Here is a 23232-nt window from a genome sequence, read left to right as displayed (position 1 = left end):
GTTCACAACCAATCCAAAGTGGTACGAAATTTCCCCAGAACTTCTCGCAGGACAGGCGTCTTATGATAGGCATGATATTATAGCCAGAGTTTTCCACTTAAAACTAAAGTTGATGATCGACCTCATCACAAACCAAAAAGTTTTCGGTTCAGGTATTCATTTCATGTACAGCGTTGAGTGGCAAAAGCGTGGCTTGCCACACGCCCACATTCTCCTGTGCCTGCAAGAAAAAAATTGTCACTATGCTGTTGACATGGTCCTAAGTGCTGAATTTCCTGACCGGAAAGAGGATCCGATATTGCACGAGATTGTAAAGACGCACATGCTTCATGGGCCATGCGGCGCTTTAAATAGAAACTCTCTGTAAAGGATCTGCCAGGCACAACTTCTGTGTATACGCCCATAGGTAATCAGTCTGCACCTGAGTCTATGTCTCTGAGACTGACTCCATCTTCCACCACTCAGGATGGCAGGCTTAGGAGTGGGAGAGCCTATCGCAGCCTGGCTAGACGGAGCTAGCTCCCGCCTTCTGTCTATTTATACCTGCCTTTCCTGTTCCTCCTTTGCTTGTGATTCTTCTCGTGTGGTTTCCTGGCCCAGCTACAGCTTCTACTATTTGATCCTGCTCCATACTGACCCTGGATTACTGACTACTCTCCTGCTCTGCGTTTGGTACCTCGTGCACTCCTGGTTTGACTCGGCTCGTTCACCACTCTTGTTGCTCACGGTGTTGCCGTGGGCAACTGCCCCATTTCCCTTAGCTTTGTGTACCCTTGTCTGTTTGTCTCGTGCACTTACTGAGCGTAGGGACCGCCGCCCAGTTGTACCCCGTCGCCTAGGGCGGGTCGTTGCAAGTAGGCAGGGACAGAGTGGTGGGTAGATTAGGGCTCACTTGTCCGTTTCCCTACCCCCATCATTACACTCTCCTTGCATGCAGGAGGGTCACTGCTCTAAAAGATACCCTAGAGCGCTATTAGAGCAAACGATGTCGGGGGAAAACGGGTATCCGTTGTATCTACAAGGTGGTTTCACAGCTACAGTCAGGTTACATGTTCAATAAATTGTTTTGGATAATCGATGGATTGTACCCTATTCACCGGTGTTATCAAGAACATTTCAAGCTCACATCAACGTCGAAATATGTAACAGCGTCGAAGTCATCAAATATATATGTAAATACGTGAACAAGGGTAGTGACCAGGCCACGTTTGCGTTGAGAAATAATAATGAATACGACGAAGTCACGAGGTTCCAATCTGGCCGATATATAAGCTCTTCTGAGGCGGTGTGGCGCATTTTGAGTTTCCACATTCACGAGAGACATCCGCCAGTGAAGCATCTTGATGTTCACTTGAAGGCGGGCAACGGGTGTATTTCAACCCTGAAAATGTGGCAGAGCAGTTAAAAAATCCGAGACAAACCACTTTGCTGGCATATTTTCAATTTTGTGAAAAAGATGATTTTTCAAAAACACTGTTATATAATGAAGTTCCGTCATATTATACTTATAATAAGCAGCAAGGTGTTTGCAACGGTAAAAGACGTGGGACAGCTGTGAATGGCGAGCCCGGCATTTTAAAAGAACATGTCATTGGATGAGTCTATACGGTGCATCCAAACAACTCCGACTGCTATTACTTACGCTTACTTCTACATACAGTGCGAGGACCTACTTCTTTGCCAAATTGAGAAAGGTTGACGATATTGAATATCCTACTTACAAGGCTGCTTGCCGAGTGTGTCACTTGCTAGATGGTTATCAGCAGTGAGATGGCGCTTTGGCCGAAGCATGCATCAGCGATAGTCCTCATCGCTTGCATAATTTGTTTCCCATTTTGCTGTTTTTTTGTGGACTTGCAGATGCTGCACAGTTGTGGCACAAAAAACTGGAAAAATGAGTTGAAGACTTTTTAATAATGCACAAATAAACAATAATGATGAACTGAACGACAGGTTGCGTGAAAGTAATATGAATCGATGTTTGCTGGCTATCCAAGACATAGTTACATCTATAGGGGTAATCCTGTCTCTCAATATGGTATGCCCGCACCAGCTTTAGACGGGGTACGCATTAACAGGGAGTACACGGCAGAAATAAACCAGCGGAACAGAATCGAGACACCGTTATGCAATGTTTCGGCCAGACAGCAGAACAGCGTATGATATTCGATCACGTGTGTCATTGCGTAGATGGTACTTTTGGAGAAATCCTGTTTTTAGATGCACCCAGTGGGACGGGAAAAACATTTCTCACCAAAGTCATCTTGGCCCAAATACGCAATCAAAGCAAAATTACTCTTGCTGTCGCTTTATCGGGCATAGCAGCCACATTGTTGCCCGGAGATCCCGATTGACTTATATCTTACGGAAAGCCCAGTCTGTAATGTTTCTAGAAAAAACGACAAAGCAAGGGTTCTACGCGATTGCTGCTTAGTAATTGTCATGGCAAAGAGGTGTGGACCCACTGGACCATACTACATGGTGGGATACCAGCTGGCCAACTAGGTAAAAAACAATGTCTATAGTCCAGAAGAGGCAATGTAGACAGTTGGCAATGTAGACTGCAGATGGCTAGTAGATGCAACGGAAGACATGACTTGACTCTCACTGTAGATACGATAGCACGGGATACAGGGTACAGGCAGCAGGAATGGGTAACACTCGGATCTGGAAAACACTGGGAGACCATTTGCAAGACAAACTTTAGGTATACAACAACGCTTATTCAAGCCCTTTTTATAGTCCAGCAGCATTCTGGGCTAATTATTGAGTAATGACAGCTAGACGCATACTGGCCCTTTAAGGCCGGGCGCGCGCGCCCTGCGGGCAACAGTCCCAGAACCCAGAAGTGAGTGCCGGCGTCTCCCTGGAGGGAGATGTCGACGAGAACACAGATGTCCATGGCTGGGGCCGTCAGAGGGTAAGTCTGAACGACGGCCCTCGGACATAGACGTTATAGTAATTTGGGACAAGTGCACCATGTCAAACCGTAAAGCGGTAGAAACGGTAGATAGAACCTTGCGAGATATCAGACAAAATAACTGGCCCATGGATGGTATGACAATGCTTTTCTGTGGCGATTTTAGGCAAAGTTTGCCAGTCTTACCACGAGAAATGAGGGCAGATGAAATTAGAGCCTGCCTAAAGAGCTCAAGTCTGTGGCCCAACGTTATACCGATGCATTTAACAATAAATATTTTCGGGCACGAACTGGAGGCAACCCAAATGCACAAGAGTTTTTAGATTTATTACTAAAAATTGGTGACGGCACGTATCCGCAAGAAGGGAAAGTTATTTTGCCTGATAATTTATGTTGTACTGCTCCATCGCTGCAAGATCTTATTTCTTTTGTGTATGGTGACCCAACGCAAATAACAAATCATGAAAACTCTTGGCTATGTGAAAGAGCTATTTTGACCCCTCGCAACGACCAGGCAGCAGCAATAAACGCTGAAATATTGATGTGTGTTCATGGGGAAAGTGCAGAATATATGTCTATCAACAGAGTCATTGAACAAGAAGACGCTACCAACTATCCGGTGGAATTTTTAAATTCCCTAAGCACCCTCGGTCTTCCGTCACACAAAATTCATTTAAAAGTCGGCGTCCCCATAATTCTCCTTAGAAATTTAAGCCCACCAAAACTATGTAACGGCACCCGACTAAAAATCACAAATCTACAACAAAACATGATAGAAGCTGAGAGTTTAACAGGATGCGGTGCAGATGATAGCGTTTTTATACCCCGAATCCCCCTCATTCCAAATAATTTTCCCTTCAGTTTTAAAACGTGTGCAGTTTCCGGTCAGCTTATGTTACACTATGACCATCAACAAAGCGCAGGGCAAAACGCTGCGCGTTGCGGGCGTGGACCTCAGCGCCAGCTGCTTACCGCACGACCAGCTCTATGTGGCTCTCTCCCATGTTAGCAACTCCACCAATCTTTATGCACACATCCCTGGTGGTTCTACTGCCAACATTGTTCACAGGGAAGAGTTGTCGTAGTGAACCTGACTACTGAAAGAAAACTATTTTTAATTGAAGTTTGTTTATTGTCTTTGTTTTTTTTCACTTTGTTATGAGTATGGTCCAAGGCTAGGAGTATACTTATAAAAAAACGGCATCGGTACGTTTTTCAGTGGTCTGCGCGTACAAAGTCGTGGGCACAGCTAGTATATATATATATATATATATATATATATATATATATATAATAGCAATTTGTGAGGAGCAGCACTGTGGCTTGGAAGAAAAACCTTGCGGTTCATGCAGAGGTTCAAGGGAGCGACCTTCTCCCCATGTAATGTAGTAAAAGATGGTGGGGAAGCAGAACTTTCCATAAGGCATCCTGGTACTAACCACTGCATACCAGGAACGCCCCGCTAGACTTACTGTTTTGAAGATGCTCTGACCCGGTCATTTAACCATCACAATTTATCCCTTGTCAAAGTCAAGCTTTCAAAGAGTGAAACGTTGCTGCTGTTTGTTGTGGTGATTAAAGAGGCTCTGTCACCAGATTTTGCAACCCCTATCTGCTATTGCAGCAGATAGGCGCTGCAATGTAGATTACAGTAACGTTTTTATTTTTAAAAAACGAGCATTTTTGGCCAAGTTGTGACCATTTTTGTAGTTATGCAAATGAGGCTTGCAGAAGTCCAAGTGGGTGTGTTTAAAAGTAAAAGTTCAAGTGGGCGTGTATTATGTGCGTACATCGGGGCGTTTTTAATACTTTTACTAGCTGGGCGTTCTGATGAGAAGTATCATCCACTTCTCTTCAGAACGCCCAGCTTCTGCCAGATCACGCTGTGACGTCACTCACAGGTCCTGCATCGTGTCAGATGAGCGAGGACACATCGGCACCAGAGGCTACAGTTGATTCTGCAGCAGCATCAGCGTTTGCAGGTAAGTAGCTACATCGACTTACCTGCAAACGCCGATGCTGCTGCAGAATCAACTGAAGCCTCTGGTGCCGATGTGTACTCGCTCGTCTGACACGATGCAGGACCTGTGAGTGACGTCACAGCGTGATCTGGCAGAAGCTGGGCGTTCTGAAGAGAAGTGGATGATACTTCTCGTCAGAGCGCCCAGCTAGTAAAAGTATTAAAAACGCCCCGATGTACGCACATAATACACGCCCACTTGGACTTTTACTTTTAAACACACCCACTTGGACTTTTGCAAGCCTCATTTGCATAACTACAAAAATGGTCATAACTTGGCCAAAAATGTTCGTTTTTTAAAAATAAAAACGTTACTGTAATCTACATTGCAGCGCCTATCTGCTGCAATAGCAGATAGGGGTTGCAAAATCTGGTGACAGAGCCTCTTTAAATTCTTTTTTACTTAAGTGCTGCTTCTGGCAAGCTGGCGAAGGCAGTGTGATGCTCTGGGCAATGTTCTGCTAGGTCCTGGCATTTATGTGGATGCTACTTTTACAAGTACCACCTACGCAAGTCCTATGCATGGATCGTGACTTATAGGACTTATTAAAGGACCTGCTACTAATGTTGTGGTGACAAATACCACAGGACAACTTTAGAGGTCTTGTGGAGTCCATGCCTCAACAGCTATCTGCACAGGGGGGACCATCACAATATTAAATAGGTGTATGGCTGATCGGTGTATACAGTATAACTTAAAGGGTTAACTTCAGCAGTTCCTTATGCAATGCGATTGGAACAAATTAGCAAAAATCTATTTAATGTGTATAAGTAAATATAACATTGAAAAATTAAGAGCGTTAGATTTACCCATTCTTGCACATGTTGACCAAATTTCCGAGCAAGTTGCCAGAAAGGCTCTGCTTTGCCAGTTGTGGCTGGGCCATTATAAGATTTCGCATTGTATAACATGCAGAAGACTGAATATCTTCTGAGTTTGTTGAATTTCCAGATGTTTGTGACAAAAGTCGGGAAACATCCGGAAGCACCTGTGTACCTGCAATTAAAAATAAATTAATAAAATTAAAAGAATTATATATTTAATAATTAAAATGATTTAAAAAATGATTATGGAGTTAATAAAACAAAAAATACCATCCTACCCATGCTCCTGTGAAGAAATGGATGACGAGACATATTGCTAAGAAGTGAAGTTCCTGTTTTTACCACATCAGAGTTTCCAGATTGAAGCAAGCGTGTTATTTGGGGAAGTCCATTTTCTTTTAGTCCAATGATTTGACTCATTCCACTGGACATCTAGAAAGAAACACAAACTATCACTATACTCCAATAAATATTCAAATTTTGGGCTGATTGCAGTCTATTTTTCCGACCGACAAGTAACATTCAAATTAAATCCCATCAGTGGAATAATACCTTTACTATATGCCCTAAAAGTGGTGGGTTCCTCTACTAGCTCCCCTCTCTAAGTCACAGCCCGCTATTGCGGACTTCAACCAAATATTACACGGTCATTCATTCATTTGAATGGGTGCTGTGTAATGAGTCAGTTCTTCTGCAAGAGAATAATTGAGAAAATAAGGAGGCCAAACATTTATTATATTTACTATTTACTATTAACATTATTTATTTCCTGTAACTTATATAGCACCAACCATTCCACAGCACTGTACAAGACACAAACACACTAGGGGCACTTGTATAGGAATCCAATTAACCAGTAGGAGGAAGTCCCATAGAAATGAATGGAGGGCGAGCATGCGCAATACCGCTCCTCTGATACGGGGCTCACAGCGATGGCAAGGTAGTCATGTTCTCATGATAGGAGGGGGGTCCCAGCAGTCGGATCCCCACTGATCAGATATTTATCACCTCCCCCTTTAATAGGAGCACAAAGATGGCAGGGGGCGATGGGATTTCAGAGTGGGCCGCCCCCCTATTTCTAATGGCTTAGATGCCGCAGTCAATCATTGCATTGAAGGGTCGGATGTAACCTACAGCCAAAATGCTCGAATTATAATCTCCTGCCCGGCCTCCGTCATATACAGTGGATATAAAAAAGTCTACACACCCCTAATAAAATGCCAGTTTTTGTTATGTTACAAAGTCAGTACAAGATTTTTCCACCTTTAATGTGACCCATAATCTGTACAATTCCATTGACAAAAACGAACTAAAATAATTTGGAGGGGAAAAATAAAAATAATGTGGTTGCATAAGTGTGAACACTCTATTATAATTGGGGATGTGGTTGTGTTCAGAATTAGCCAATCACATTCAAACTCATGTTAAATAGTAGTCAGTACACAGCTGCCATTATTTAAAGTGATTCTAAGTAACCCCATATAAAGTTCAGCTGTTCTATTAGGATTTAGCTGACATTTGCTTTGTTGCATGTGACAGCAAAAGCCATGGTCCGTAAAGAGCTTACAACACATCAAAGGGATCTGATTTTTGAAAGGCATCAGTCAGGAGAAGGGTACCAAAGAATTTCCACGGCATTAGTTATATCATGGAACACAGTCAAGCTGGTAATCAAGAAGTGGATTACATTTGGCACAACAGTGATATTAACAAGAGCTGGACGTCCCTCAAAACTTGATGAAAAGACAAGATGAAAATTTGTCCGGGAGGCTACCAAGAGGCCTACAGCAACATTAAAGGTGCTGCCGGACTTTCTGGCAGGTACTGGTTGTGTAGTGTATGTGACAACAATCTCCCGTATTCTTCATATTTCTGGGCTGTGGGGTAGGGTGGCAATGTGGCCTTTTCTAAGAAAGAAGAAACATCCAAACCAGGCTATGTTTTGCAAAGACCTACATCAAGTCTGCTAAAAGCATTGGGAAAACGTGATGGTTTGACCAAGGTTGAACTTTTTGGCCATAATTCCAAAAGGTATGTGTGTCGCAAAGCCAACACTGCACACCACCAAAAGAAAACCATACTCACAGTGAAGAATGGTGGAGGAAGTATTATGCTTTGGGGAGGTTTTACTGCAGCTGGAACTTGGGCTTTAGTCAAGGTGGAGGGAATTATGAACAATTCCAAATATCAGTCAATATTGGCACAAAACTGCAGGCCTCTGCTAAAAAGATGAAGATGAAGAGGAATTTCACCTTTCAGCAGGACAACCACCCAAAGCATACCTCCAAATCAACAAAACAATGGCTTTACCAGAAGAAGATCAAAGTTTAGGAATGGCCCAGCCACAGCCCAGACCTGAATCCCAATGAAAATCTGTGGGGTGACCTGAAGAGGGCTGTACACAGGAGATACCCTCGCAATTTCACAGATTTGGGGCGCTTTAGCAAGGAAGAGTGGGCAACAATTGCAAAGTCAAGATGTGCCATACTGATAGACTTCTACCCAAAAAGACGGAATGCTGTCATAAAGTCAAAAGGTAATTCAACAAAGTATTCGTTTAAGGGTGTGCATATTTATGCAACCACATTATTTTTAATTTTAATTTTTCCATCCTAAAAGATTTTAGTTTGTTTTTCAATGGAATTGTATAGATTATAGGTGACATTAAAGGTGGAAACATTTCTGAAATGAATCATCTTGTACTGACTTTGTAACATGACAAAAATCTGGCATTTTAACAGGGGTGTGTAGACTTTTTATATCCACTGTATATACGGTGGATCTCGGGAAGGCGTCATATTGAAAATGTGGTTCTATCTGCAGGCATCATGTTATAGAGCTGGGGAAGTTGAGTAGATTGACATGTACTTTTGTGGGAAAAGATTCAGTTTCTTTTCCCCCTGCTCTATAACTTGCTGCCCGCAGATTGGTCTGGGGTTTTTATGCTGACATTCTAGAAACCCTCTAATGTGGTAAGTTTGTGGTAGAGACAACAAGAGGTGATGCACTGTTGGATCTCGTAATTTCTAACAATGCAGAGCTTGTTGGCAATGCCATGAAATTGCATGTTTGTGAATACCTTGGTAGCAGTGACCACAATACGCATTTTACCTATACTGTAAACAACAAATACAGGCTCTGAGGGCAAAAGCACTTCATTTAACTACCTGCACGAGTACGCAACTGTATGTCCTGGCGAGGGGTTACTTCCTGCACCAGGACGTACAGTTACTGAGAAGATCCCGGTGAGTACTGTCGTAACGGACAGTGTCTGGGAACTGGGAGATCAGCTGTCCCCGACAGCTGACACTCCCCTGTTGCCAACCAGTGGTGAATGGCCGGTGATTTTGGCAATTAACCCCTTAAATGTGGCGATCGCCACATTAAAGGGGTTTGAAGAAGACCGGCACCCCCCACAAGGCGAACGTGGGCGGTGCCGATGGTTGGAGGCCTGGCTATGGTCACCGGGTCTGCAATGTACAGAAGCCCATGAGGACCCACCTCCGGCAGGTCCTGAAGGGCTTCCTGTCAGTGTCACACTGACAGCTGTAATACATTACACTACGTAAGTTAAAAAACCAAAAACTGCCTTTTTTTCCCTATAATCAGTCTGTAAGAGAAAGAGCCTGAAGTCCAACCATTTACTGCCAACCGTGAGGATGGAGCAGAAAATAATAGTTTAACCCATTTTATAAACTCGGGTCCAAATTCAAACTTCGCAAGGGTTACAAAAAGGAATTCCCATTCTATTGAGTTAAAGAGGCTCTGTCACCAGATTTTGCAACCCCTATCTGAAGAGAAGTGGATGAGACTTCTCGTCACAACGCCCAGCTAGTAAAAGTAGTAAACACGCCCCGATGTACGCACATAATACACGCCCACTTGGACTTTTACTTTTAAACACACCCACTTGGACTTTTGCAAGCCTCATTTGCATAAATACGAAAATGGTCATAACTTGGCCAAAAATGCTCGTTTTTTAAAAATAAAAACGTTACTGTAATCTACATTGCATCGCCTATCTGCTGCAATAGCAGATAGGGGTTGTAAAATCTGGTGACAGAGCCTCTTTAAAGTCCTTAGCGGCGTCCAGGGAAACTATGACCTGAGTGGCAACATCCTCATGAGTGGACTGCAAATTGGTGGACAGCCGGCGAAGATTAATGGCTGTAGCTTTGCTAGGCATAAAGGCTGTCTGGTCTGAGTGTATTAAAGACAGTATAACCGTATTAAATAGTCTAGCCAGAAGCCATTTGCCATAATTATAATGACAGGCTAGAGGAGCGAGATGGGGCGGTAGGAATTATGCGATTCCTTTTTTTACCTGGCTTAGGCAGTACAACTATTGTTTCCTCCCTCATTGAATGGGGCAGTTCTCCAGAGTCCAATGGTGCCTGATAAACATCCAGTAGACGGGCCACTAAAAAATCAGCATGGGCCCCCAGCAGCACTTTAGGGGCGATATGTATTTATAGCTTGCACGGTAAATACATGTCGGTTACTCCTGCTGTTTGACTACATCCCGCTGACCTGACCGCTTTGAACCAGGCTCTGGCCTTCTCTCTATCGTATCCAGAACACCAGATGATTTGTGCGGGTGACTTTAACATGGTACCTGACATACAGAAAGACCGCTTTGAGCACAGGAGATGGGGCGGCTCGGGGGGGGGGGGGAAATCGATGCTGGGAGGGTGGCTGGATGCAGTGGGCTGGAGAGACACCTGGCGACATCTTCATCCTCATGATTTTCTGTATTCCTGTTACTCTCCCACTCATCGATCTCCCGTATTGATAACATCTTCTGCTCGTACTATGCTTAGTGTTTCCGATATACAGGAATTTCTGACCACTCCCCCATGTTGCTCTCCATTGACGTTAATTTGCCTCCAATGGGACTCGCAACTGGAGATTTCATCCGTTCTCGCTGTCTCAGTTCTCAGAACCGAATGGAATTGCTGACCAGTTAACAACCCTAATTACCACTAATCCCCCCCTTCTGACAAATTGTTGACTTAGGAAGGCATTCCTGAAGGGATGCCTCCGCTCCTCGATCTCATTTGTTAAGAGGCAGACACAGGAGTAGGAGGAGTGTGCAGCAGATAAATTGCTTGAGGCAGAGCTAAATCTCTGATCCTACTCCTACCACTTTCAGTACCCGGAGGGGCCTACAGGGGTCCTACAATTTACTTTTGCATGTGAAGGCTGAGCGCCGGTAGCTTTTTTGTAAGCAAAGATTTTGTAACTAGGTAATCAATCCAGTAAGCTTCTTGTGTATATGGCTAGCGCCTCCAGCGCTCCACTGCCAATACTATCCATTAAAAACATTGATGGTGACACTGTCACTTCAGTCTCTGCCATATCGGATGTATTTCGGCAATTTTATTCTACTCTATATTCCTCAACCCTTAGTGTACCTCCCAATGCCATTAAATACTATTTAAATCCCCTGGCTTGTCCTTCCCTTACACCTGAACAGATTGAGGCCCTGGATGCCCCTCTTACTGTAGAAAAGATTGCGCAGGCCATTTCCCTCCGAAAAGGCATCAGGTCCTGATGGCCTTCCCACGGATGTCTACCCACGATACAAAGACATACTCATACCTCGGCTTCTTACCACCTATAATACTGGGTTTTTGAAGGGTTGGCTTCCTCCCTCCCTGTATGAGGCAACGATAGTGGTTATCCCTGAACCCGATAAAGATAGTAGGGACTGCAGGTCCTATCGACCGATCTCCCTTATTAACACTGATTGAAAATTTTGGCCAAAGTCCTGGCCCTACAGCTAAATAAGGTTATCCTAGAAATAATACACTGCGATCAAACGGGCTTTATGCCAACTATGTCTACCTCTATCAATCTCAGGAAGGTCCATATACATAACTCTATAGTGCACAATTCAGTTGGTGACAGAGCCTTGCATTCCCTTGACGCAGCCAAGGCTTTTGATTCTTTGGAATGGAAACTTCTATGGGCTTGTGTAACACCCATGGCCACGGGTAGTCGGGATTACTCACTTGCCGCAGCCATGGAACTGTGAGCGCTGGCCCACATCTCCTCCTCAGGAGACGCCAGCGCTCACTTCCGCTTCATTGTGCGGTGTCCCGTAGGGTGCGCACGCACGCTCGTGCCTGGCCTAAAGGGACAACGTGCGCACATTAATTTAATATGTAATTAGCCCATACTCACCCTGGACTACCAGAAGGGCCCTGCCCCTTCCCTCATTGCCTGAGTGTTGTTGTGTTTACCCGTGTTAGTCTAAGCAAATGGACCCTTAGTGCTTTCCAGTTCCCAGTGTTCCCGTACCTGCTATCTGTATCCTGTATCCCATGCTACCTTGTTCCTTTGCCATAGAGAGTTGGAGTTGTGTTGTGCCGTATACTATGCCTTTTGTGTTACACCGCGCCTGGTGTCTGCCTGTTGCCAAGGTCCCATCCGAGCCTATTATCGCTACTGTCTGAAATACCACATGTACCCTTATTTGAACTATTGACATTGACTTGGTCTCCTGTTGGACAGCGGCTATCCTGCTACGGCGGTACGGCCCAGTGAGTCCACATACCCACAGATCATGACAATATGCATGGAAAAGTTTGGTTTTGGAAGCGTGTTCTGTAAATGGGTACGACTCCTATACCTATCGCCTATGGCCAATGTACTTATTAATGGGGGTCTATTCAGCACCTTTTCTCTATATTTAGGGGAACTAGACAGGGCTGCCCCCTTTCCCCCGGCGCGGTTTGCACTGGCCATTGAGATGCTGGCCATCTGCCTTAGATCGTCTGGAGAGGTTTGTGGGCTCACCTGCAGAGGGACTGCCTTGAAGCTTGCATTAAACACTGATGATCTGATATTATTTCTACAAGATACATGAACAGCAGTCATCTCAATCATAGATGAGTTTGGACGCTATTCAGGTCTCCATATCAATTGGGGGAAGTCGGTTGTGTATTTTTTGGATGGGGCACATCCTGATCTAGCGGCTTGGGGCTTTCCCCTGCAGGTTACTACATTCAAATACTTAGGTATTGTGATTGCTCTCACCCCTGCTGATTTTATAAGACTTAACATCACTCCCCTTATTGGAAGGGTTAGGGACAAGACTGCGACCTGGTGTAGACTACCGCTATCTTTCGATGGACGGGTTCACCTAGTCAAGATGTTGATGTTATCTTAAAGGGGTTTTCCATGTTCTGACAACTGATGACCTATCCACCGATAGGTCATCAGTATATGATCGGTGCCTGTGGGCCCCAGATGTTATGGCACATACAGCTATGTACAGAGTCGGAAGCAGTTGGTTCCGTACATAGCATAGCAGCCATGCTGCAGAACTGCAGGCCTGCCCCTATTCACTTAAATAGGAGCAGAGCTGCAGTACTACAGCTCGGCCGCTATTCCGTGACCGGAGCCAACTGCTTCTGACATGTACGTCCGGTGCGGGGTCCAGGTATCGGACCCTCACAGATCATCAGTTGTCAGAACGTGGAAAACCCCTTTAACTTTTGTATACCTTCCAACACACCTGGACGCCCATTCCAAGATCCTTTTTTGCAACACTGGATAGTCTTGCTGGTATACTTTCTCTGGACAGGGTCCTGAATTAAACCTAGTTTGGGACAGTTGAAATGCCCTAAAGACCTGGGTGGTATGGCCCTCCCCAACTTATTTCTGCATTTTGTGGCCTTTCAACTGAGGTATCTGGTTCCTTGGATCTCACCGGTGACCTATGCTGGGGATGAATGTTTTCTGTGGGGTGAGGTGGGCATGTTGGACCTGCTGATAAAGCTTGAAGGGTGTACCCCAGTAACAGGGTGTAAAAGCCACAGTCGCGTACCATCGCCTCTCCTTACCTCTCGACGGCCACAACTGCAGGCCTCTCTCTTCTTGCTGGCATCTCCCTCACAGTAGACGCCAGCACACGCGGCTGCACCACTGTGTGATTTTGCTATGAGAGTGTATATCCAGGAATCCCTGGCCAAGGGTTACATTCGTCCCTCTTCTTCTCCGGTAGGTGCTGGCTTCTTCTTCGTGGGGAAGAAGGATGGTGGTCTTAGGCCATGCATTGACTACCGTAGCCTGAATAAGGTCACGGTAAGGAACCAGTATCCCCTTCCTTTGATTCCTGATCTCTTTAATCAGGTTCAGGGGGCCCAATGGTTTTCTAAATTGGATCTACGGGGGGCGTATAACCTTATTCGCATCAAAGAGGGGGATGAGTGGAAGACTGCGTTTAACACGCCCGAAGGCCATTTCGAATACCTCGTCATGCCCTTTGGGTTGTGTAATGCCCCTGCGGTCTTCCAAAATTTCATAAATGAGATTTTCAGAAATTACCTGGGGATTTTTCTGGTAGTGTACCTTGATGACATACTGGTGTTTTCCAAGGACTGGTCCTCCCACATTGAGCATGTCAGGAAGGTGCTCCAGGTCCTTTGGGAAAATAAACTGTTTGCCAAAACCGAAAAATGTGTGTTTGGGGTACAGGAGATTCCATTTTTGGGTCAAATCCTCACTCCTCATGAATTCCGCATGGACCCCGCCAAGGTTCAGGCTGTGGCGGAATGGGTCCAACCTGCCTCCCTGAAGGCGTTACAGTGTTTTTTGGGGTTCGCTAATTATTACAGGAGATTTATTGCTAACTTCTCGGTCATCGCTAAGCCCCTTACGGACCTCACTCGCAAAGGTGCTGATCTCCTCCACTGGCCTCCTGAGGCTGACCAGGCTTTTGAGGTCCTTAAGAAGTGCATTGTCTCGGCCCCGGTGCTGGTTCAGCCCAACCAAATGGAGCCATTTATCGTGGACGTTGACGCATCTGAAGTGGGAGTGGGGGCTGTCTTGTCCCAGGGTACCAGGTCCCTCACCCATCTCCGCCCCTGTGCCTACTTCTCCAGGAAGTTTTCGCCAACTGAAAGTAACTATGATATTGGCAACCGCGAACTCTTAGCCATTAAATGGGCATTTGAAGAGTGGCGCCACTTCCTGGAGGGGGCTAGGCACCAGGTAACGGTCCTTACCGACCACAAGAATCTGGTTTTCCTAGAATCTGCCCGGAGGCTAAACCCGAGACAAGCTCGATGGGCGTTATTTTTTACCAGATTCAATTTTTTGGTTACCTATAGGGCTGGGTCTAAAAATATTAAGGCTGATGCACTGTCGCGTAGCTTCATGGCCAGCCCTCCTTCGGAGGAAGATCCTGCTTGTATTTTGCCTCCAGGTATAATCATTTCCTCGATCGATTCTGATTTAGTCTCTGATATTGCTGCTGATCAAGGTGCAGCTCCCGGGAACCTTCCTGAGAACAAGCTGTTTGTTCCCCTGCAATTTCGGCTAAGGGTACTTAGGGAAAATCATGACTCCGCACTATCTGGCCATCCAGGCATCCTGGGTACCAAACACCTCATTACCAGAAATTATTGGTGGCCTGGGTTGCCTAAAGATGTTAAGGCCTACGTCGCCGCTTGTGAGGTTTGTGCTAGGTCCAAGACTCCCAGGTCCCGACCAGCGGGCTTACTGCGTTCGTTGCCCATTCCCCAGAGACCTTGGACACATATCTCCATGGATTTTATCACCGATTTGCCTCCATCCCAAGGCAAGTCGGTGGTGTGGGTGGTGGTGGACCGCTTCAGTAAGATGTGCCACTTTGTGCCCCTCAAGAAACTACCCAACGCCAAAACGTTGGCTACCTCGTTTGTCAAACACATCCTGCGTCTCCATGGGGTCCCTGTCAATATTGTTTCGGACAGAGGGGTACAATTTGTTTCATTGTTTTGGAGAGCCTTCTGTATGAAGTTGGGGATTGATCTGTCCTTCTCCTCTGCCTTCCATCCTGAAACCAATGGCCAAACGGAGAGGACTAATCAATCTCTAGAACAATACTTAAGGTGTTTTGTCTCTGACTGTCAATTTGATTGGGTCTCTTTCATTCCCCTCGCCGAATTTTCCCTTAATAACCGGGTCAGTAACTCGTCAGGGGTCTCTCCTTTTTTTTGTAATTTTGGGTTTAATCCACGGTTCTCCTCCGTTTCACCTGGTAGTTCCAACAATCCTGAGGTAGAGGTCGTTCATCGGGAACTGTGCACAGTCTGGGCCCAGGTTCAGAAAAACTTAGAGGTGTCCCAGAGCGTACAAAAAACTCAGGCTGATAAAAAACGTTCTGCTAACCCCCTGTTTATGGTCGGGGATCTGGTGTGGTTGTCGTCTAGGAACTTGCGTCTCAAGGTTCCGTCCAAGAAGTTTGCTCCCCGGTTTATTGGGCCGTATAAGGTCATTGAGGTCCTCAATCCTGTCTCCTTCCGGCTGGAGTTACCCCCGTCTTTTCGGATACACGACGTGTTTCATGCCTCCCTCCTCAAACGCTGCTCCCCTTCCTTGGCTCCCTCGAGGAGACCTCCTGTTCCCATCCTCACCCCGGAGGGGGTGGAATTCGAGGTGGCCAGGATTGTGGACAGCAATATGGTCCAAGGCTCCCTCCAGTACCTGGTCCATTGGAGAGGATACGGGCCCGAGGAGAGGACTTGGGTACCCGCCCGGGATGTTCACGCTGGGGTATTGGTCAGGAGGTTCCACCTGCGTTTCCCCAGTAAGCCAGGTCCACTTAGAAAGGGTCCGGTGGCCCCTCATAAAAGGGGGGGTACTGTAAAGGATCTGTCAGGCACAGCTTCGGGGTTAACTCCCAGAGCTAATCAGTCAGCACCTGAGAATACATCCCTGAGACTGACTCCTGCTTCCACCATTCAGGCTGGCAGGCTTAGGAGTGGGAGAGCCTATCGTAACCTGGCCAGACTCAGCTAGTTCCCGCCCTCGGTCTATTTAAGCCTGCACTTCCTGTCCCTCGGTGCTTGTTATTGCTTGTGTTTCTTTCCTTGTGGTTTCCTGGCCCAGCTACAGCTCCTGCTATTTTTGATCCTGCTCCATACAGACCCTGGCTTACCGACTACTCTTCTGCTTTTCGTTTTGTACCTCGCACACTCCTGGCTTGACTCTGCTCGTTCACCACTCTGGTTGCTTACGGTGTTGCCGTGGGCAACGGCCCCTTTTCCTGGCTTGTGTTCCTTGTATGTTTGTCGTGTTTGTTGTGCACTTACTGAGCGCAGGGACCGCCGCCCAGTTGTACCCCGTCGCCTAGGGCGGGTCGTTGCAAGTAGGCAGGGACAGAGTGGCGTGTAGATTAGGGCTCACTTGTCCGTCTCCCTACCCCCTGCCATTACAGGTGCAAGCTAAATTAAATAAAATAAATGTACACAAGGCCCTGGGACCAGATGGGTTACACCCTAGAGTTCTTAAGGAGCTTAGTTCAGTTATTTCTGTCCCCCTCTTCATAATATTTAGAGAGTCTCTCATGACTGGTATAGTGCCAAGGGACTGGCGCAGGGCAAATGTGGTGCCTATTTTCAAAAAGGGCTCTAGGTCTTCGCCGCGTAATTACAGACCAGTAAGCTTAACATCAATTGTGGGGAAAATGTTTGAGGGGCTATTGAGGGACTATATACAGAATTATGTGACAATAAATAGTATTATAAGTGACAGCCAGCACGGTTTTACAAAGCACAGAAGCTGTCAAACCAAACTGATTTGTTTTTATGAAGAGGTAAGCAGAAGCCTAGACAGAGGGGCCGCTGTGGATATAGTGTTTTTGGACTTTGCAAAGGCATTTGACACTGTCCCTCATAGACATCTAATGGGTAAATTAAGGACTATAGGTTTAGAAAGTATAGTTTGTAATTGGATTGAGAATTGGCTCAAGGACCGTATCCAGAGAGTTGTGGTCAATGATTCCTACTCTGAATGGTCCCCAGTTATAAGTGGTGTACCCCAGGGTTCAGTGCTGGGACCACTATTATTCAACTTATTTATTAATGATATAGAGGATGGGATTAATAGCACTATTTCTATTTTTGCAGATGACACCAAGCTATGCAATATAGTTCAGACTATGGAAGATGTTTGTGAATTGCAGGCAGATTTAAACAAACTAAGTGTTTGGGCGTCCACTTGGCAAATGAAGTTTAATGTAGATAAATGTAAAGTTATGCACCTGGGTACGAACAACCTGCATGCATCATATGTCCTAGGGAGAGCTACACTGGGGGAGTCACTTGTTGAGAAGGATCTGGGTGTACTTGTAAATCATAAACTAAATAACAGCATGCAGTGTCAATCAGCTGCTTCAAAGGCCAGCAAAATATTGTCGTGTATCAAAAGAGGCATGGACTCGCGGGACAGGGATGTAATATTACCACTTTACAAAGCATTAGTGAGGCCTCATCTAGAATATGCAGTCCAGTTCTGGGCTCCAGTTCATAGAAAGGATGCCCTGGAGTTGGAAAAAATACAAAGAAGAGCAACGAAGCTAATAAGGGTCATGGAGAATCTAAGTTATGAGGAAAGATTAAAAGAACTAAACCTATTTAGCCTTGAGAAAAGACGACTAAGGGGGGACATGATTAACTTATATAAATATATGAATGGCACATACAAAAAATATGGTGAAATCCTGTTCCATGTAAAACCCCCTCAAAAAACAAGGGGGCACTCCCTCCGTCTGGAGAAAAAAAGGTTCAACCTGCAGAGGCGACAAGCCTTCTTTACTGTGAGAACGGTGAATTTATGGAATAGCCTACCGCAGGAGCTGGTCACAGCAGGGACAGTAGATGGCTTTAAAAAAATATTAACTCCTATGTGTAGAAATTTTTTACTTCCCCTTTCCCATCCCACTTCCCCTTTCCCATCCCTTGGTTGAACTTGATGGACATGTGTCTTTTTTCAACCGTACAAACTATGTAACTATGTAACTATTGTGAGACAGTGACTGGTAAAGTCATTGAGGGAAGGTATATTGCCCCTAAAATCCTGTCATATGTATCCTAGGCTCCAGGGAATGAGTAGTTCTTGCAATAGAAAGCTCTAGTTTTCCAATCTCGGCTTAAGGAAAAGCCGGAAAAAAGGGCCTGGAGTTGGATTGGAGAAGAGCAGGGCGGGTTCCCCAATCCCTAGTCCATCTCTGTTTGTAGGACAAGGCTGCTGCTCAATTAGCTGCACCTGTAGCCTGTGTATAAAAAGGTGCAGACACAGTGTGTGGGAGTCTCACCCCTGACTCAGACTGGAGACTACTAAGGCTGGAGTAGCCTGTATGCTATGTGAGTAAAGACCTGTGTTACTTTGTGTCCAGTGCCTGGTAGGAAGGCACTTGGTATAGTTAGATAATATCTTGTTTAGTTAGTGCTCAGACGAGCAGGATTTATTTTGTATTTTGCCTTGTTGTACAAGAGGCTGTTTCTTTGACAAGAATAAAAACACAGGCAAAGCCCTGTTATGACTTTTAATGCATGGTGTCCCTGTCTCTGGCTACAAAGAAACCGCTGTACCAACCTCTCCTGATGCTAAACCCTCACACTATGTACAAGGACAAGAGAGATGTCCTTGTATTGACAACAATACATGGCCACACCAGTGCCCATGTACCTGTACGAGGCACCAGTACTGAGACCCCCAAACCAGACTGCATCCTGGACTACAATAGGTACATGGGATGGGTGGACTTGTCAGATCAAGTCCTGAAGCCCTACAGCACCATGCGGAAATCGAGGGTTTGGTATAAGAAGCTGGCCGTGCACATCATACAGATGGCATTGTACAATGCCTATGTGCTACGTTGATGTACAGGCCAAAGAGGAACTTTCCTGGAATTTCAAGAGGTGGTTATCAAGAACCTAATCTTTAGGGACCAAGAATGGGACACCCAGTACGTCTGGAAGCGAGGCCACACACATCGTACCAGGGCAACACTTTCCAGGAGAAGTTCCCCAAACTGGCAAGAAGGGAAAAAGTCAAAAGAGGTGCAAAGTCTGCTATAAGAGGGGGATAAGGAAGGACACAATATATCAATGTGACACGTGTCCCGAAAAAGCAGGGCTCTGTATGAAAGAGTGTTTTCAAATTTATCATAGATCCCTTAGATTTTTTATCTAACCTGGCGCACTCTGCACAGCTTATCATCCTCATCTTTCCCTTCTGAGCCCTGGCAGCTGATAACAGCCACTTGTAGGGTATTGCCATACCCAGGAGAACCCACATTACAGTTTATGGGGTGTATATCTCCGGTGGCGCATGCTCAGCACAATATATTGGACACTGAAATGGCATACATATATAGAAAATTGCAAATCTCACACTGCACCATCTGATGCAGATTACCTTTTAGACAATACCTGTGGGAACAAAATGCTCACTACACCTCTAGATCAATACCATAAGGGCTGTAGTTTCCAAAATGGGGTCACTTCTGGTGGGTTTCCATTGCTTTGATACCTCTGGGGCTCTGCAAATGCGACATGGCACCCAAAAACCAATCCAGCAAAATCTGGACTCCAAAGAACACATAGCGCTCCTTTCCTTCTGAGTCCTCCCATGGGCCCAAACGGCAGTTTATAACCACAAATGGGGTAATGCCGCACTCAAGACAAATTGGGCAAAAAAAATGGGGTGCTTTATTTCTTGTGAAAATAAGAAATTTTGAGCCAAAACTATATAATATTGGAAAAAAATAAAAAAAAATTAATTCACAGCCCAATTCAAATAAGTTCTGTGAAAAAATTGTGGCGTCTAAATGGTCACAACACCTATAATTTTATTCCTTGAGGGGTGTAGTTTCCAAAATGGGGTCACTTCTGGTGGGTTTCCATTGCTTTAATACCCCTGAGGCGCTGAAAATGCAATATGGCCCCCGTAAACCAATCCAGCAAAATCTGGACTCCAAAGAACACATAGTGCTCCGTTCCTTCTGAGGCCTCCCATGGGCCCAAACGGCAGTTTATCACCACAAATGGGGTATTGCCGCACTCAGGACAAATTGGGCAACAAAATTGGGCAACAAAATGGGTATTTTATTTCTTGTGAAAATAAGAAATTTTGATAAAAAATTACATCTTATTGGAAAAAATAAAAAAATGTAAATTTCACAGCCCAATTCAAATACGTGCTGTGAAAAAACTGTGTAGTCAAAATGGTAACAACAACCATACATTAATTCCTTGAGGGGTGTAGTTTCCAAAATGGGGTCACCTTTGGGGTATTCCTACTTTTTTGGCACCTCAACACCTCTTCAAACCTGGCATGCTGCCTAAAATATATTCTAATAAAAAAGAGACCCCCAAAATGCACTAGGTGCTTCTTTGCTTCTGGGGCTTGTGTTTTAGTCCACGAGCACACTAGAGCCACATGTGGGACATTTATAAAAACTGCAGAATTTGGACAATACATATTTAGTAGTGTTTCTCTGGTAAAACCTTCTGTGTTAAAGAAAAAAATGGAATAAAATTGAAATTCAGCAACAAAAATTAAATTTGCAAATTTCACCTCCACTTTGCTTTAATTCCTGTGAAATGCCTAATGGGTTAAAAAAACTTTCTAAATGCTGTTTTGAATACTTTGAGGGGTCTAGTTTTTAAAATATAGTGTTTTATGGGGGTTTCTAATACATAGGCCCCTCAAAGCCACTTCAGAACTGAATAGGTACTTAAAAAAAAAGGCTTTTGAAATTTTCTTAAAAATATGAGAAATTGCTGTTTATGTTCTAAGCCTTGTACCATGAAAGAATATTCAAAAAATTATGCCAATCTAAAGTAGACAAATGGGAAATGTGAACTAGTATCTATTTTGGGTGGTGTAACCATCTGTTTTATAAGCAAATGCATTTAAATTCAGAAAAATGCTATTTTTTCAAAATTTTCTCTACATTTTGCAGTTTTTTACAAATAAACACTGAATATATCGAACAAATTTTACAACTAACATAAAGCCCAATGTCTCACTAGAAAACAATCTCAGAATCGCTTGGATAAGTTTAAGCATTCCGAAGTTATTACCACATAAAGTGAAATATGTCAGATTTCAAAAATGGGCTCTGAGCCTTAAGGCCAAAACAAGGCTGCGTCCTTAACCCCTTCCCTCTTTAGCCACTTTTGACCTTCCTGACAGAGCCTCATTTTTAAAATCTGACATGTGTCACTTTATGTGGTAATAACTCCGGAATGCTTTCACCTATTCAAGCAATTCTGAGACCCTTTTTTCGTGACACATTGCACTTTAAGTTACTAGCAAAATTTGCTCGATATGTTCAGTATTTAATTGTGAAAAACAAAAAAAAATTGGCGAAAAATTGCAAAAATTTGCATTTTTCTCAATTTAAATGTATCTGCTTGTAAGACAGGCAGTTATACCACACAAAATTGATGCTAATTAACATCACCCACATGTCTACTTTAGATTGGCATGGTTTTTTGAACATCCTTTTATTTTTCTATGACCTCACAAGGCTTAGAACTTTAGCAGCAATTTCTCAAATTTTCAAGAAAATTTCAAAAGGCTATTTTTACAGGGGCCAGTTCAGGTGTGAAGTTGCTTTGAGGGCCTTATATATTAGAAACCCCCAAAAAGTCACCCCATTTTAAAAACTTCACCCCTCAAAGTATTAAAAACAGCATTTAGAAAATGTCTTAACCCTTTACACATTTCACAGGAATTAAAGCAAAGTAGAGGTGAAATTTACAAATTTCATATTTTTTTGCAGAAATAAATTTTTAATACAATTTTTTTTATAACACAGAAGGTTTTACCAGAGAAATGCAACTCAATATTTGTTGCCCAGTTGTCCTAGGGGATGATACACTGGGGGAGTCACTTGTTGAGAAGGATTTGGGTGTACTTGTAGATCATAAACTAAATAACAGCATGCAATGTCAATAAGCTGCTTCAAAGGCCAGCAAGATATTGTCGTGTATTAAAAGAGGCATGGACTCGCGGGACAGGGATATAATATACCCCTTTACAAGTATTAGTGAGGCCTCATCGAGAATATGCATTTCAGTTCTGGGCTCCAGTTCATAGAAAGGATGCCCTGGAGTTGGAGAAAATACAAAGAAGAGCAACGAAGCTAATAAGGGGCATGGAGCATCTAAGTTAGTGTTAAAAAAATAGCACCCCATGCATTACGAAAGAAGTCTAAATAAATTCACTTTACCTTTCCAAGAGTGTGCCGAATACAATTCTTTCTATTTTTGCAAATGTGTCAGAAAGGAATTAAGAGTTTGGCAATGTGTTTCCCTTGTAACAAGAGATTCCTGCGAACAAAGTTGATATAGAGATGTGTAATATTTCAGGAATTCCTCTGAAATTGCTTTTGTTTCGCAGGTTTTTGAGCCATTGGGGAGTTTAAAAGAGTGGATGTAAATTTGGATTTCCTCTTTTTTTATCAGGGATATCACAAGTCTAGAGACCTTGTCCCCGCGTACAAAAATTGGATTCTTCCAGTTTATATAGAATTTTGCGGATTGCGAGTTCAACATATCATTAAGTTTTTGCCTTTTAGCAATGAGAGAAGTAAGAACATCAAGTGTTTGTTGTCTTTTATGGGAAAGTTCCAACTCATGTATTTCGCTGTAGAAGTCTGATATTTGAAGCTTCCTAGATT

General features: G+C 44.3%; 1 protein-coding gene across 1 annotated transcript in view; it reads right to left on the bottom strand.

Annotated features, from left to right (window-relative positions):
* Positions 1-23232, bottom strand: part of PKP1 (plakophilin 1) — a 443197-nt gene that overhangs the window by 46327 nt on the left and 373638 nt on the right. The window contains exons 10-11 of the mRNA XM_075850634.1: positions 6044-6197; positions 5751-5937 (exon numbers count right to left, since the gene is read on the bottom strand). Coding sequence (XP_075706749.1) covers positions 5751-5937; positions 6044-6197 — 341 coding nt within the window. The remainder of the gene's footprint in view (positions 1-5750; positions 5938-6043; positions 6198-23232) is intronic.

The sequence above is a fragment of the Rhinoderma darwinii genome, chromosome 2, assembly GCF_050947455.1.
Source record: "Rhinoderma darwinii isolate aRhiDar2 chromosome 2, aRhiDar2.hap1, whole genome shotgun sequence".
Lineage (NCBI taxonomy): Eukaryota > Metazoa > Chordata > Amphibia > Anura > Rhinodermatidae > Rhinoderma > Rhinoderma darwinii.
The sequence above is the reverse complement of the archived record's forward strand: the minus strand, read 5'-3'. Positions and strand labels throughout refer to the sequence as shown.